At 48.1% G+C, this 17876-nt stretch overlaps 1 protein-coding gene across 1 annotated transcript; it reads left to right on the top strand.

The window, feature by feature from the left end:
• The first annotated feature begins 2267 nt into the window (after window positions 1-2267).
• LOC110174495 (carbohydrate sulfotransferase 1-like) lies at window positions 2268-14576 on the top strand. Its single transcript, XM_020940594.2, has 5 exons — window positions 2268-2437; window positions 2594-2762; window positions 3414-3650; window positions 4390-4661; window positions 14231-14576. The coding sequence occupies exons 1-5, from the start codon at window positions 2268-2270 to the stop codon at window positions 14574-14576; spliced, it is 1194 nt and encodes a 397-aa protein (XP_020796253.2).
• The last annotated feature ends 3300 nt before the right edge of the window (window positions 14577-17876 follow it).

Below are 17876 nucleotides of genomic sequence, written 5' to 3'. Positions count from 1 at the left end.
ACAGTTCATCACACACGGTGGTAAAAGTAGCTCGTACGAGCTGAGAATGAGTCCAGGAGGGAAGTGTGTGTGAGGACTGGGGCGAGTGGTTGAACGTCGGGGTCGTAGAGCGATGTGTGTGAAGATGTGAGAGTTCAAACGCTACAGGAGCCTCATGTCGGCCCGAGCAGAGGGACGGGGGTCTGGGGTCCTGGCAGCAGCTGAGTCAAATATCGGGTGGTGTCTGTCGCTTGAACCTGGACGTAGCTCATCGAGACCTGGTCTGTACAAAGAACAGGACATTACAATATAACAATCTGTGCGCACATAATTCAAAGTATAAATATCATTAAATAACACCAGTGTTATTATAAATATATAAATACTGCTTCATATTCAAATATTTTTTGATATACTAGAAACATTAAATTAATTAATCAAATAACCTTAAAATGATTAATTAAAAATGTTCCTTTGAATGAAAGTGCAGGTGGACGACACACGAACAGCAGCACTTCAGTGTTTAAAGACCTGAGGACATTTTTATATAAGATAAATATAAATGTTTAGCTAAAAACCTGCCACAAAGTGCATAACCAACAAGTGGACAGTATAAGACAACGTGAGTCATCATTTCAAGGTGTTTACATTTCATTTGGACCAAAAGATTAAAGAGAAAAATGCAGAAACTTGGCATAAAACGATGCTAACCGGACCCATAGAAACCAATGGGAGCGGCTAGGCTAAGCTAACCCATACAACCCAATGGAAAATGCTAAAGCTAAAACATGAGCTTAACAAATCCCTATATTTGAGTCATGTGCGGCTCGAGGCGCTGGGGCGGCGGTTGTTCCTCCTGCGGTTTCATATTTAACATGATCAGTTTGACAAATTGTCCCGAGAAACACGAGAAATCGAGGTTTAAACTTCTGCAGCTCGCATTTGTTTGTCTCTCGCGGTCTGTCGCGCTTCCGGGGTTCGCGCTAATCTAACTCGCTGATTAGTTGCTCGCGGTCACGTGACCGAACGCACGCAGGGAGACGTAAAATCAGAGAGTGGGAGCGGGACAAGAGAATTCTGCCAACACGGTTTTGTCACCTGCGTTCAGTGTTGGGAAGTTTACTTTTAAACAGTAATCCCCTACAGATTACAGATTATATACCCCAAAATGTAGTTTGTAACGGAATCCATTAAGTTACTTTAGGTGAGTAAAGTAATCTGAATACTTTGGATAACTTGATATTGTCATGCTTTTTAAAACTACATGAATGTAGCAACCACATCCTGAAAATTCTTGTTTGTTCTCTTCAAATTGTCCGTTGAGCCCAAGTCTCCATGAACAGACTTTTGTTTTACTGTAGAGAAGAAAAGACGAGGATCTTTTCTCTGCTTAAAGACAATAAAAAGCCCAGTCTTTCCTTAACTATATTAAAAATATTATAGATAGAGAAATGCTTTCTGCTGCTTTAAATTATGTCCACCTACTGTTAGGTGTCATATATTGTTTATTAAAATAATAATAATAATAATAATAATAATCATAATAATAATAATAACTTTCAGTACAAACAAAGGCACTAGCCCAGTAAAAATCTGTAATATTTGATATTATTTCTCAAAATTATGCAGAATCAGATTATTAACCACAACGATTATTAACGACCTCGTCCACTGTGTAATTGACATCACCAGCGTTAACATTTATCTAAGACATTTACGTGGCTCTTACTGCGTGTGTTCTGTTTGGGTTTCCAGCAATGAGTGGAATTATCAATTTTTTTTTTTTTTTAAAAAGGATATAGCCCAAAATGTGAAAACAGGAAAATACCTCCATATAATCCATTTATTTCAACAAAGTAACTTTAATCTATTTACCACTCACTGAAACAGTAACTGTAACTGAATACAGTTACTCATAATTTGTACTCTGATTACATAATTCCGGTACATGTAATCTGTTACTCCCCAACACTGCCTGCGTTATAAATATTTAATACAGCGCAAAGGTAAAGGAGAAATATTTTTGTCGACTGGACAAAAGTTTATTTGGTCGAATGTTTCGCTGCTTGTCCAAGCTGCTTCTTCAGTTCAGAACTGAACTGATTGGTTCTTTGATTGTTTCTCACAGTCAGATTTCCAAATATGGAACTTAACACCAAATTCAGCACTAAAGCTCCTTGCCTCGACTAGCTTCATTTGGCTGGAGTCGAGCGTCATGGGACTGAACCAAAACTGAACCAGAGTTTTTCTGTCCACAGAGGCGCGACCCACGAGCTGCTGCTCAAGTCATGGGGTGTTCGTGGAAGTCTGTGGTGCTCTTGGTGTTTGCATTGACGATCGTTCAGTACGTGGTCATACAAACTTTAACCTCCACCTCCTACTGGTTATGCCCCGCCCACTCCAGAACCAGCCCCGCCCACTCTTCTTCTGATCCCGCCTTCAAGAGCGACGACCTGAAGTGAGACTTAAATTCTGTTTTTCTCAGGGACTCAGGGACATCACTTTTGTACACATCTGTCTCACACTGATCGAGTCCACGCGGTGTTACACAGATGAGATTATAATGTCGATTACAAAGGTGTGAATGTTCCTGAATGACTTTTTATTTGAGCAGAGGCACAAACTCCAGGTCCAGGACACACGTGATCATCCTGACCACCACCCGCGCTGGCTCCACCTTCACCGCCGAGCTCCTCAACCAGCACCCGCACGTCTTCTGCCTGTTTGAGCCGCTATTCCACGTCCAGGACACCGTCACCGGACCCAACAACTTTGACAGAGAGGTAACACAAAAGACGCACAAAACAGGACACCTCGGGTCTTCCTGGGCCCCCGCCATGTGGAGGAGCAGCAGCTCTAATCTGAGCTCCTCCTGTGTAGCTGAGAGCCCAGACAGTCTGCGGGGGAGGCTCATTTAACCGATTTTATCCACGATCTTGTCCTTTTGGACATTATCCAACGCTCATGAGCAAAGGTGAGAGTAAAACCCTAAACCAGGTTTAGTCCAGGTGTAGTCCTGGTTCAGACCTGTTCCCAGTGCGTTACATCATCTGTAAACAGCAGAGATGAGATTCTGTGGTCCCCAAACCGGACGCCCGGGAAATTCTGTCCATAAAAACAATGAACAGAACCAGAAGAACCTGCACTGGGATCAGGTCTGACTTCTGCACAGAACACGACGAAAACATCTTTTGGGAACAATTAGCACCTGCTCTGTAAAGTTCACTCTGTAAAGTTCACTCTGTAAAGTTCACTCTGTAAAGTTCACTCTGTAAAGTTCACTCTGTAACAGTGTTAGTGAAGCTCTGCTCCTGCTCCTGTGGTGACAGTTCACCTCCACAGTCTCCTCGCCCAGACTGTTTGCTTTTAGTACCTGTTAGAGATTAGATTTTGTGAGATTCTTCTCTCCTCTTCTGTTCTCTCTTCTGTCTCAGCTGATCCTGGGGGCGAGTCGTGACCTCTTGTGGAGTCTGTTCCGGTGTGACCTCTTCGCTCTGGAGAGGTACTTCCGTCCGGCCCCTATCGACCACATGGTGCCCAACCTGTTCATGCGGCGCTTCAGCCGGGCCATGACCCAGCCGCCCGTGTGCCAGGACGACCCCTGTGACCCGGTCAACCTGACCCGAGCTGCCCAGGCCTGTCGAGAGAAGTCCCACGTGGTCTACAAGACGGTGAGTCCAGCCGGGTTCTGTGCACGAGAAGTGACCGAGGAAATGAGCGAGTGAATCCTACACACGCACACACACACACACACACACACGTCACTTTTTTAGTGAGAAATTGATTAAATGTTTTTTTTATCGTCCGTACTAAAGATTCTTGGACTTATTGAAACATCTCAGAGCAAACCTGTGAATGTGAAGGTGTTACGCAGCTGTCAATCATTATTTCATTAGTCTCGCTCCTTCAGCTTCTCCCTGTTCCTCCACGGCTCCTCCCGGCTCCTCCTTGTTCCTTCCCAGCTCCTGCAGCTTCTCCTGGCTCCTCCCCTCGCTCCTTCTGGTTCCTTCCGGCTACCCTGTTCCTTCCCAGCTCCTCCCAGCTCCTCCTTCCTCCTCCTTCCTCCTCCCGGCTCCTCCTCGTTCCTTCAGCTCCTCCCGGCTCCTCCCGGCTCCTCCCGGCTCCTCCCGGCTCCTCCCGGCTCCTCCCGGCTCTCGCTGGGCTCCGCATCATGTCGGAATGTTTGACAGCTGTCGGTCATTATTCCAGAGCCCCGCCCCCGCGGCCCTAGTTGAAGCTCTGACTCGGATCGAGCCCCGGCGTTCCAAAATCTCCGCCCGTTCAAGTCACCGGGCCGAGCTCAGAGTCTCACGTCCGACACTTTTGAAAGCCGCAGGTCCCGTCAGCTGAACACGAGTCCGGTGAGTTCTGCTCGCAGATCCGTGGTGTGACGCGTGGCTCTTGCTGCAGGTGCGAGTGGTGGTGGTGGAAGAGCTGCGCCCCCTGCTGGAGGACCCTCGCCTCAACGTTAAAGTGATCCAGCTGGTGCGGGACCCTCGGGGGATCCTCAGCTCCAGGATAGAGACGTTCTCGCACTGGTACAAACCCTGGAACGTCTGGAAGAGCTCAGGACTCAGACCCGCCTCCCTCCACATCAACCCCCCACAGTTCAACTCCACCTGCCACGAGCTCCACGCCTCCCTGAAGACCGCCCAACGCCGCCCACGCTGGCTCCGGGGCAGGTACTCAACCAGGACTACAACCAGGACTACACCAGGACTCAACCAGGACTCAACCAGGACTACACCAGGACTCAACCAGGACTCAACCAGGACTCAACCAGGACTACACCAGGACTCAACCAGGACTCAGGACTCAACCAGGACTCAACCAGGACTACACCAGGACTCAACCAGGACTACACCAGGACAACCAGGACTCAACCAGGACTCAACCAGGACTCAACCAGGACTCAACCAGGACTCAACCAGGACTCAACCAGGACTACACCAGGACCCAACCAGGACTCAACCAGGACTACACCAGGACTCAACCAGGACTACACCAGGACCAACCAGGACTCACCAGGACTCAACCAGGACTCAACCAGGACTACACCAGGACTCAACCAGGACTCAACCAGGACTACACCAGGACTCAACCAGGACTCACCAGGACTCACCACCAGGACTCACCAGGACCAGGACTCAACCAGGACCAACCAGGACTACACCAGGACCAACCAGGACTCAACCAGGACTAACAGGACTCAACCAGGACTCACCAGGACCAACCAGGACTACACCAGGACTCAACCAGGACTCAACCAGGACTCAACCAGGACTAACCAGGACTCAACCAGGACTCAACCAGGACTACACCAGGACTCCCAAGGACTACCCAGGACTCAACCAGGACTCAACCAGGACTAACCAGGACCAGGACCAGGACCCCAACCAGGACTCACCACCAGGACTCAACCAGGACTCAACCAGGACTACACCAGGACCGAACCAGGACTCAACAGGACTCACCAGGACTCAACCAGGACTCACACCAGGACCAGGACTCAACCAGGACTACACCAGGACTCAACCAGGACTCACAGGACCACCAGGACCAGGACTAACCAGGACTCAACCAGGACTCAACCAGGACTACACCAGGACTCAACCAGACCAACCAGGACCAACCAGGACTCAACACCAGGACTCAACCAGGACTCAACCAGGACTACACCAGGACTCAACCAGGACTCAACCAGGACTACACCAGGACTCAACCAGGACTCAAACCAGGACTACACCAGGACTCAACCAGGACTCAACCAGGACTACACCAGGACTCAACCAGGACTCAACCAGGACTACACCAGGACCGAACCAGGACTCAACCAGGACTCAACCAGGACTCAACCAGGACTACACCAGGACCAACCAGGACTCAACCAGGACTACACCAGGACTCAACCAGGACTACACCACCAGGACTACAACCAACCAGGACTACACCAGGACTCAACCAGGACTACACAGGACTAAACCAGGACTCAACCAGGACTACACCAGGACCAACCAGGACTCACCAGGACCAACCAGGACACCAGGACCAGGACCAACCAGGACTACACCAGGACCCAACCAGGACTACACCAGGACTCAACCAGGACTCACCAGGACTCAACCAGGACTCACCAGGACTACCAGGACTACACCAGGACTCAACCAGGACCCAACCAGGACTACACCAGGACTCAACCAGGACTCAACCAGGACAACCAGGACTCAACCAGGACCAACCAGGACTCAACCAGGACTACACCAGGACCGAACCAGGACCCAACCAGGACTACACCAGGACCGAACCAGGACTCAACCAGGACTCAACCAGGACCAGGACTAACCAGGACTACACCAGGACAACCAGGACTCAACAGGACACCACCAGGACTCACCAGGACCAGGACTCAACCAGGACTACACCAGGACCGAACCAGGACTCAACCAGGACTACAGGACCAGGACTACCAGACCAACCAGGACTCAACCAGGACTCAACCAGGACTACACTACACCAGGACTCAACCAGGACTCACCCAAACCAGGACCAACCAGGACTACACCAGGACCAACCAGGACCAACACCAGGAACCACCAGGACCGACTCAACCAGGACTCAACCAGGACTAACACCAGGACCGAACCAGGACCAGGAAACTCAACCAGGACTACACCAGGACCAACCAGGACTACACCAGGACAAACCAGGACTAACCAGACCAAGGACCAACCAGGACTCAACCAGGACGAACCAGGACCAAACCAGGACTCAACCAACCAGGACTACAACCAGGACTCAACCAGGACCCAACCAGACTACAACCAGGACTACCAGGACCAACCAGGACTACACCAGGACCGAACCAGGACAACCAGACTACACCAGACCGAACCAGGAACCAGGACTACACCAGGACTACCCAGGACCAACCCAGGACTACACAGGACCAGGACTAACCAGGACCGAACCAGGACCAACCAGGACTACACCAGGACCGGAACCAGGACTACACCAGGACCGAACCAGGACCCAACCAGGACTACACCAGGACCGAACCAGGACCCAACCAGGACTACACCAGGACCGAACCAGGACTAACCAGGACCACCAGGACTACACCAGGACCAACCAGACCCAGGACTCAACCAGGACCCCAGGACCAGGACAACCAGGACTAACCAGGACTCAACCAGGACCAACCAGGACAACCGACCAGGACCCAACCAGGACTACACCAGGACCGAACCAGGACCCAACCAGGACTACACCAGGACCGAACCAGGACTCAACCAGGACTACACCAGGACCGAACCAGGACTACACCAGGACCGAACCAGGACCCAACCAGGACTACCACCAGGACCGAACCAGGACTCAACCAGGACTACACCAGGACTGAACCAGGACCGAACCAGGACTACACCAGGACCGAACCAGGACTCAACCAGGACTACACCAGGACCGAACCAGGACCCAAACCAGGACTACACCAGGACAACCAGGACTCAACCAGGACTACACCAGGACCAGGACTGAACCAGGACTACACCAGGACCCAGACCAGACTAACCAGGACTACACCAGGACCGAACCAGGACTCAGACCGAACCAGGACTCAACCAGGACTCAACCAGGACTACACCAGGACTCAACCAGGACTACACCAGGACTGAACCAGGACTAACCAGGACCAACCAGGACTACCCAGGACCAGGACTCAGGACCAACCAGGACCAACCAGGACTGAAACCAGGACTACACCAGGACCGAACCAGGACCCAACCAGGACTACACCAGGACCAAACCAGGACTCAACCAGGACTACACCAGGAAAACCAGGACCCAACCAGGACTACACCAGGACCGAACCAGGACTCAACCAGGACTACACCAGGACCGAACCAGGACCCAACCAGGACTACACCAGGACCGAGGACTCAACCAGGACTACAGGACCAGGACCCAACCAGGACCAACCAGGACTAACCAGGACCAGGACCCCCGGACTACACCAGGACCGAACCAGGACTACCAGGACCCAGGACCCAGGACCGGACCACCAGGACCACCAGGAAACCAACCAGGACTACACCAGGACCGAACCAGGACCAAACCAGGACCGAACCAGGACCAAACCAGGACTACACCAGGACCGAACCAGACTCAACCAGGACACAGGACCGAACCAGGACTACACCAGGACCCAGGACCGACCAGGACCCCAGGACTAACCAGGACTACCCAGGACTGAACACAGGACCAGACCCAGGACTACACCAGGACCGAACCAGGACCTAACCAGGACTACACCAGGACACCAGGACCCAACCAGACCACCAGGACCCAACCAGGACCCAGGACCAGGACCCACCACCAGGACCAACCAGGACTACAAGGACTACCAGGACTGAACCAGGACTGAACCACCAGGACCCGACCAGGAAACCAGGACTAACCAGGACCGAACCAGGACCGAACCAGGGACTCAAGGACCCAGGACTAAACCCAGCTGAACCAGGACTTAAACCAGGACCAGGACTAACCAGACTGAAAACCAGGACTGAACCAGGACTGAACCAGGACTAGGACCAGGACCGAACCAGGACCGAACCAGGACTGGAACCAGGACTGAAACCAGGACTAACCAGGACTAAACCAGGACTGAACCAGACTGAACCAGGACTAACCAGGACCGAACCAGGGACTAACCAGGACCAGGACTGAACCAGGACTGAAGGACTGAACCAGGACTCAACCAGGACTAAACCAGGACTGAACCAGGACTAGACCAGGACCGAACCAGGACTGAACCAGGACTGAACCAGGACTGAACCAGGACTAGGAACCAGGACTAGACCAGGACCGAACCAGGATCGAACCAGGACCGAACCAGGACTGAACCAGGACTAAACCAGGACTGAACCAGGACCGAACCAGGACCCAACCAGGACTCAACCAGGACTAAACCAGGACTAGACCGAACCAGGACCAGGACGAACCAGGACCCAGGACTGAACCAGGACCAGACTAACCAGGACTGAACCAGGACTAAAGGACCAGGACTCGACCAGGACTCGACCAGGACTCCCAGGACTGACCAGGACCGAACCAGGACCGGAACCAGGACCGAAACCAGGACTCGAACCAGGACCAACCAGGACTGAACCAGACTAACCAGGAGACCAGGACTGAACCAGGACTGAACCAGGACTAGACCAGGACCGAACCAGGACCGAACCAGGACCGAACCAGGACTGAACCAGGACCGAACCAGGACTCAACCAGGACTAAACCAGGACTGAACCAGGACTAAACCAGGACCGAACCAGGACCGAACCAGGACCGAACCAGGACCGAACCAGGACTCAACCAGAGACGAGGAGGTAGGTGCAGTTGTCGCCCGATTGTGCTTTTCACAACTATCTGTCCGTATCCGTCGGTTCAGATTCTGTATCGACATATAAACGTGTCGTCTTTATTTCCTGCACGTACAGAAGGTTTGAATCACACTCGAAATGTTTGTTAATTAAAGATGAATTTACCTTATTAGCCCTGTAATTCCTAACCCCAGAAATAACGGACAGAAAATTCTGATTTTTTGAATCTGGAACCTTTATGTGGCCTTTTCACAAAATAATAAAAAAAAAATTTACAAAAAATTATTTGCATATTGTTTTTTCCATTTGTATCGTAAATGATACATCGGGCATTACATGTATCTGGCAATAAAGCAAAAACATCATCCTCTTCAGGTCTCTTTCTTCTTTTCTCTTTTATTATGAACAGTGGTAAGCATGAAAACAGAACATTGGCCTCTTATTTTTTCATACTGATTCCTTTTCCAGTCACTTTTTCTTATATTATATAATATTGAATATATAATATAACAAGAACATCTGCCTCTTATTTTTTTAAACTGTTCCTGCTAAACTCATACCTTTCTTCAATAAATCTTCATCTGCACTCTCAACAAATGGAACATCTAGAGCAGACATGTCAAACTCGGGCCCAGGGGCCAAATTTGCCCCGCGATATAATTATATTTGGTCCACGAGATCCTATCAAATATGTAGCTGGCCTGCTGGCTGCAAATAAGCTATAGAGACATTATTTATTTAAAATGTTGTTATTATTTTATATTATACTGGTTCTGGATTCAATGTTTAAGCAAAAATATTATTAAACATTTAGTTTAATAAGAAAAGTTTTAACTTTACAGATCTCCAAAGAAGAGAAAACCTGCAGATGCTGTTGAAATTAGAACTTAGTCCCAGTTTTTAATTTTGGCCTCTGTGAATTTGAGTTTGACTCCCCTGATCTGCTCAAATTCTGCCTTTCTCCACTTCTACTCCTTCATTTTCACTTTTTTCTTTGCAGATTTATGTGTTATTTATAGCCTGTGTTACTGTTGGACCTTCTTCATCTGAGCTAATCTGGTCATCACTGTTATCAAAGTCAGCCTCTGTATGTGTCTTTCCCTTCATTTCTCTTTTCACTTTGCTTCTACCACTGTTTTGTTGCCTGTGACATAGTGAGATCTTCCTCTTCAAGCCCATCATCAAGGGTTTTATCGTCCTCATTGCTGCTACCAGTTCTAGAGTTCTCTTCATCATAATCTGTATTAGGGGTCCAATTTTAATCCAACACTTCATCATCTGCAAACATCAACTCCTCTATATCACTTGAATTGTCATCAGTGACCCACAGAACATCGTCACTGTACCGTTTAGCATCTGTTGAAAAGACCAGGGCTAGATTACGCAGCCTGAGTCTAACTACCTTCTCAAATCACTCTAATAACCTCAGAAAATCACTCAACTTTAAAAACACAATGCAGATAACTCTGACAACACTCAAAAATATCATTTCTTCAATAACACAAGGTAAATATCTGACTACACTCAAAAATATCGTTTAACTTTAAGAAACACCATACAGGTAACTTTAACAACTCTTAAAGTTTGTATGGAGGATTGTTTTTTGTTTCAAATTGTCAGTGATAGATTATAGATGCAGTCGCCTTGTAATTATGATGACCAAAAAAAAGAGAATAAAAATTCATCAACTCTGGACGTGGTGGGGCTAAACATTTGCCAATAGATAAAGACACTGCCTCGTTATCTGTGAGCTGACAGGCTGTCAATCAAACTCCCTACGTTTCTAGTGTAACTGACTTGCCTGCGCCGCCGGTACGTGGTTTACGTACGACTGTCACACAGTCCACAGACGCAAGCCGCACAGACGCTGTTTACTCCACCAACGCAACAGTTCTTAGAGGCTTTTTTTGACCTATATCTTCCTCGCAGTTCACACAAAGTTTGTTGCGATGGCGACAAGAATCCAGGAGCAGTTCGCCGCAAAAGAAAGTCCGTTTTTGAGGTGAAAGAAGAAGACAAGGGGAAAAGCAGCGAAGCCAAACTAAGGTGATTCTTGGAGATTCATTCCAGCGATGGAGCGACTGAAGCAGACGAAGAGTCTAAAGACTGAACCACTGGTCCACAAATGACTCCTGGACAGGAAACTTCTGCTTATTATGAAAACCTACTTTATTTCCAAGAGGGAGACAAATGTTTTTCAGGACACGAAAGTGATATCCTATGTCTGAAAACGTCATTTTCAATGCAAAGAAAGAGTCCACCTGCTGCTGCGTGTTGTAGTTAGTTCATTCGCACTGAATCTCCGCGCAACCTTATCTGCTCCCCTTACTGCTCCTGTCCCACTGCCCGATCCACTCTCCTCTCCTCTCTCCTCTCTCACTCTCTCCGCTCCGCTCGAACGAAATGTCCGCGCCCCCCCTCCCCCCGCTCCTCACTTCTCCGTCTTGTCTAACCAACACTGTAGTTAGTTGTTTACGAGTCATGTGCAGTTCACCGGCTGTAAACAAACCTGTTTGTGGCGTAAGGAGGAGGAGGGAGGAGGTGTTTCTCTGTAGGAGCTGTGGGGGAGGGGAGGTGGTTTCACGCAGGAGCAACATTTGAAAAAGGACAAACAGTCGCTGGATTCTCCTTCCTTGGAAAATCCTCTATACAACCTTTAACTGCCACTCCTCCGCTTTGTCGAAGGAGCAGGAAGTTCGCACCCGCATTGTCCTCAGACTTCTTCTACACCGCTCAGCACATAGGGTTTTACACATCAGTGTCAAATAAGGGTCAACTGTCAAAAGAACAGAAAGTCCTTATCTTTCCTGCACACAAACATAATGGTTGCAAAAATTAATGCAAAACAACCCAAACCTGGAAATTAAATTGAAAGAATTCAACAAATCAAAGTAAAAGAAACAAATCAGATTAAAACGAAACAAAACAAGTATCTTATGCTAACATAGGTCACAAAAATACCTCTATCATCTAAATGAATCACTCTTAATCTGTAATGCTCCAACAGTTTTCCATTTACTAAAATAAAGCATCATGAACATCTTCATCTGAATGTCAGGAGCCCTTCAATGGAATTTACGCCAAAACCTTCATTTTTTTACCCCACCCAGGTGAGTTCTCCTGTGGCCGAGGGGAGATACACGACACCATCTAAAGTAAGAAATATAGATTTATCCATTTTCGAATGCAATTATTTATTGTAAATATAACATTTCAATCTGCAATTTGTGTAACTGGTTGATAAAAATATTTTTAAGCTACACAATCATCAATTTAATGCAAATTGCACCAAGAAAAGCAAGATATGGACAATTGAGGAATTTACTACCAAATTCCACTTTTTACCTGTAGTATCAAATTTGAACACTAATTTTATACACAATTTTACTCCATACTAAAATGCAAAAAAATATGAAATCTTGACTTGCTTCAACAGATTAAGTGTTCATGTTGAAATATTACTAAAAATTTCAAAGAAAATGTCACTGGAAAATTGTAAAAATCGCAATTTTCTTGACCTTGATCCACTGTTTTGGGAAGTGTCTGAAGGGAGCCATCTTGGACTGTCCCATGTACTGTGTTTTAATAGTTGTAGTGATAAAGGCGTCCACCAGGGGGTTAAAGACAAGTACCAGATTGGATACAACAGGCTTTTGAGTAGGGATGGGCAGTCGATGAAATTTTCTTAATCGATCGTCGGAAGAATTAACGATCGATTATCGATTAATCATGAACTTGTCTGTAAACAGGAATAAGTCAATTTTTGTTGTAAAATCCTGCACTCAGCTCCTTTTTTCTCATGTTGGACATTTTTCTGATGAGGAACACGATTTTAGTAGAAAATATCATTCAAATATTTTAGTAGAAAATCAGCCGAGGGCCACATTAAAGGTCTTGGAGGACCGGATCTGGCCCCCGGGCCGTATGTTTGACACCTGTGAGGTAGAGGCTCTGGGTGATGCATGTTTGGGGGTGGGGGCGTTTGTTGGCGTGTGTTAATCGATGTATCTCTGTGTGGCAGATTACGCTGCTGCTCTCAAACTCTCAAACTCTCACAGTCCAAGTCCCTTAAACTTTCTGTGATTCCGTAGTTTCTTTTACCTGCAGTGGGAGTGAAACTGGTGCTCGGCTGAAGTCCTAACAGTGAAGCCACGCACCTAGCACTTTGCATCTAAAAAATACTATAGCACCTTTTTTTATGTATAAAATTGTGTTGATTGTGTTTCTTTTTAAAAGAAGATGTGTAAAATGAGCTCTTTTAAATATTAACTAAAATAAAGAACCGTATATTTTTCCACTTTAATGCCTTTGTCCTGTGTTTAAGCCAGACTTACCTGTGTTGTAAATAATTGAATAAATAAATAGAAGTGGGGAACCCCTTCTGAAGCCCCCTGTCTGCTACACTCGCATTTCGCACAGTTTGTCGCGATGTCGGACGAGAATCCACGAGCAGTTCGCCACAAAAGAAAGTCGTTTTTTGAGGTCGCTGAAAGACGAAGAGAAGGGGAAAAGGAGCGAAGACAAACTGAGGTGATTTTTGGAGATTCCTTCCAGCGATGGCGCGACTGAAGCAGACGAAGGGTCTAAAAACTGAAGATGCGTCGGTCGCTAAATTATTTCTAGACAGGAAACTTCAACAGTGATTCTGAACGCGCACTGGCTGTAAACAAACGTGATTTCTAGAGTAAAGAGGCGGGAGGAGATGTTTCTACTGAAGGAGCTGTGGAGGAGGGAGGTGGTGTCACACAGGCACAACATTTGAAAAAGGACTGTCGCTGTATTTCTCTTCCCTTAAAAATTCCTCTGTACAACCTTTAAGCGCCGCTGCTGCCTGGTGTGAATTCGGTGTTACAGTTTGTCTTTTGTCTCTGCAGGTACATGCTGCTGCGCTACGAGGACCTGTGCAGGAACCCTCTGCAGAAGACCAAGGAGATCTACGACTTTGTGGGTCTGAGCGTGACTCCGAGCGTGGAGGAGTGGATCCGCGTCAACACCGCCAGCAACGCCTGGGTCGAGGACAAGTACGGCACCAGGCGCGACTCCGCCGCCAACGCCGAGAGCTGGCGCCTCAAGCTGCCCTTCGACATGGTGCAGCACGTCCAGGAAGAGTGCCGCCACGCGCTCAGCATCATGGGATACCGCGAGGTCCGGTCCCCCCAAGAGCTCCGGGACACGAACGTTTCTCTGGTCCAAGACGAAACCTTTGAGGCGTTGGTTTAGGGGTTTGTTCTGCGCTCGTGAGGAAAGTGACAATTTTTCTCTCATTTTGACTTAATCTGTTGTTGTGATTATGAACAGTGTTGGGAGTAACGCGTTATAAAAGTAACAAATTACAGCAATGCATTACTTTTTGCTGTAACACAGTAATGTTCGACATTACAGGGGAAAAAATAGTAATATTTTACTCGGGACAAATGTGCGTTACAGTGTTTTTTTAACCTGGATTGAAGTGGTGGGTTTTTCTTCATACAAATTCGCTAAAATCACCTCGAGATCAGCAGCGGTGAAACGTAGACCTCGCAGACCTTCAGGTGACCGCGGGCGAAAGGACTGACAAAGAACTCCACACTGTTTAGACCTGGTTTAGACCTGGTTTAGACCTGGTTTAGACCTGGGTCAGTTCTGGTTTAGACCTGGTTTACGCTCGTTCCCTCCCCTCCTATCACAGTTCACTTTTCGTGGTCTCGCTGTTTCGCAGATTTTTTTTTTTTTTGTGCAATTTTGCATGTCCTTTTTTTTTACATTGATATGATTGTGTTCCTCCCGCTGCGTCCTGACTGGCTGTCAGAATAATTTTATTATCCCATATTTGCTAAATACTTGTGTGATATTCTAGGCCTATGAGTTAACCATTTATGTACTACAATTCTTTGATTTATAATTTACCAATCACTTGTATGAATATGAATAACCTCTGTGTGTTTGACAACTGTGTGCAGTGTCCTGTCGCTCTAGTGAACCTCCAGATGATTCCTCACATGAAGCCAACTCCCACTGTCACACATGAAGAGTTATGATGCTGTCTGTCCATACTCATGTTTTATGTGTTTGTACTATGCTTAGCTGCATCAGTTTCTTATTATGTCTTTGCTGTTTCCCCTTGAGAATTATCCTTCTGTAACTAGGGCCTCCTAATGAAATAAAAAGAGGAGAACAGCCTTGAGTCATCAGAACGTGTGGAGACTGTTGGTTTTGATGTCCACTCTCTGCCCGTTCTCCTCATGAGTAAAACTGAATTAATCTCTTGTCTTTCTTCTTGTTTATAATGTTTAGATAAACCTACACTGGCTGAGGGACTCCTGTCTCCTGTACTGTACAGAATGTGTTCAGCTGCCAAATTTAGATACATGTTCAATCTGTATCAGTGTGATTCTGAAGTGTTGTATGTCTGCAAGTTTTCTCCACGACGAAACCCACAACATCAACGAAACGTTCTGCACCGACAAAGACTCCTGCACTCGCACCCAAAAGGCAGAGGAAGATGTAACCATCACACAAAAAGTTGGACTTCTGAACATTCTTGATTTTCCCACACGGAGCCAGCACACAGATGAGTGTGCAGTGCAGTCGTCTGCGCACTGTGGACCACAGGTCCGGGTGCTCTGGTCCTCCACACTCGACCGCGGGTGGTTCTGAGGTGGTGCAGCATCCGGACAGAAGCGTGAATCCAGTTTGGTTCGTTATGTTCGTTCTGAGCGTCCGTCTGCGCACGTGGTTTTTTGTTGTTTTTGTTTTTTTGGGGGAAAGTTCTTCTCAGGTGGAGGTGGACACCATCCCCCACTTCAGCTTCAGCTCATCTGTTTGTTCTGCTGAAACACTTTTCATGTGTTTCATTCACACACAGATGATGGATCAGATCCATGAGCAGATGAACGAGGGTTTTACCCCGAAACAAACCAGATTAAAACAACAACAACAAAAATCATTCCTTTTCCATTTTCACTCATTTTTGAAAAAGCTCCAGGGAGCCACTGGGGGAGAGATAAAGAGCCACATGTGGCTCTGGAGCCGTGGGTTGCTGACCCCTGGTCTAGACCTTAAATCTTCTTCTATAAAATCTGCTGTTTTGCCGTTTGTCGAACCCCCGTCTGTAAGTCCACGTTCAGTCTGCAGCCTGAAGTCACCCAAATCTCTGTGGTTCTTCTGTGGTTCTTCTGTGGTTCCTCTGTGGTTCTTCTGTGGTTCCTCTGTGGTTCTTCTGTGGTTCCTCTGGTTCTGCTGTTTCTTCGGTTCTTCTGTGGTTCTTCTGTGGTTCTGTGGTTCTGTGTGTTCCTGTGGTTCTCTGTGGTTTCTCTGTGGTTCTTCTGTGGTTCTTCTGTGGTTCTGTGGTTCTTCTGTGGTTCTTCTGTGGTTCTTGTGGTTCTGTGGTTCTCTTCTTGGTTCTTCTGTGGTTTTCTCTGTTCTTCTGTGGTTCCTCTGTGGTTCTTCTGTGGTTTTTCTGTGGTTCCTCTGTGGTTCTCTGTGGTTCCTCTGTGGTTCCTCTGTGGTTCCTCTGTGGTTCCTGTGGTTCTGTGGTTCTGTGGGTGTGGTTCTGTGGTTCCTCTGTGGTTTCATACAAGAACATTCATTTTGTTTTCTTTTGTGCATTAAGACACAGGAGATGAGATTTTGTTTTAAAAAAAGAAACAGGTTCATGTGTGAGTCTAAACTCTGCTCAGAGCGGCGGACAGGAGCGGCAGGAGCGGCAGGTGCGAGAGGCAGGTGCGGCAGGAGCGGCAGGTGCGGCAGGTGCGAGCGCGGGCGGCAGGAGCAGGGTAAAGTTTCGGCGTCAGTGAAGGAGGCTTTGTGTTTGTTCTCCTGATCTGTGTCCTCTGCCCCAAACTCCAGATTCACTTACATCATTACACATGAACCCGACGGGAACGAGGGAACGAGAGGAGGAGAGGGAGAGAGGAGGAGAGAGGAGGAGGAGAAGGAAGAGAGAGGAACGAGAGGAAGGAGAGAGGAGAGAGGAGAGAGAGAGAGGAGGAGAGAGGAACGAGAGGAGAGAGAGGAGAGAGGAGGAGAGAGGAAGAGAGAGGAGGAGAGAGGGAACAAGAGGAGGAGAGGAGGAGAGAGAGAGGAGGAGAGAGAGGAGAGGAACGAGAGGAGGAGGGAGAGAGGGAGAGGAGGAGAGAGGGAACGAGAGGAGGAGAGAGGAGAGAGGAGGAGAGGAGGAGAGGAGGAGAGGAACGAGAGGAGGAGAGAGGGAGAGAGGAAGAGAGGAGGAGAGAGAGGAGGAGAGGAGAAGAGAGGAGGAGAGGACGAGAGGGAGGAGAGGAGAGGAGGGAGAGAGGAGAGAAGGGGAGGAGAGGGAACGAGAGGAGGAGAGGAGGGAGAGAGAGAGGAGGAGGAGGGAGAGAGGAGGAGGAGAGGAGGGAGGGGAGGAGGAGGAGAGAGGAGAGAGGAGAGAGAGGGAACGAGAGGAGAGAGAGGGAGAGGGGAGGAGGAGGAGAGAGGGAGAGAGAGGAGAGGGGAGAGAGAGAGGGAGGAGAGGAGAGGAGGAGGAGAGGGAAGAGAGAGGAGAGAGGAGAGGAGGAG

Source organism: Boleophthalmus pectinirostris, unplaced genomic scaffold, assembly GCF_026225935.1.
Source record: "Boleophthalmus pectinirostris isolate CB_2022bp ecotype Guang Dong unplaced genomic scaffold, ASM2622593v1 HiC_scaffold_19, whole genome shotgun sequence".
In the NCBI taxonomy this organism is placed as follows: domain Eukaryota; kingdom Metazoa; phylum Chordata; class Actinopteri; order Gobiiformes; family Gobiidae; genus Boleophthalmus; species Boleophthalmus pectinirostris.
This window is presented reverse-complemented; position numbering and strand designations above follow the sequence as displayed.

Coding starts and splice junctions, on each gene's coding strand:
- LOC110174495 (XM_020940594.2), top strand. CDS start 2,268: ATGGGGTGTTCGTGGAAGTCTGTGGTGCTCTTGGTGTTTGCATTGACG. Junction 2,763..3,413: donor CCAACAACTTTGACAGAGAG/GTAACACAAAAG, acceptor CTTCTGTCTCAG/CTGATCCTGGGGGCGAGTCG. Junction 3,651..4,389: donor CCCACGTGGTCTACAAGACG/GTGAGTCCAGCC, acceptor CTCTTGCTGCAG/GTGCGAGTGGTGGTGGTGGA.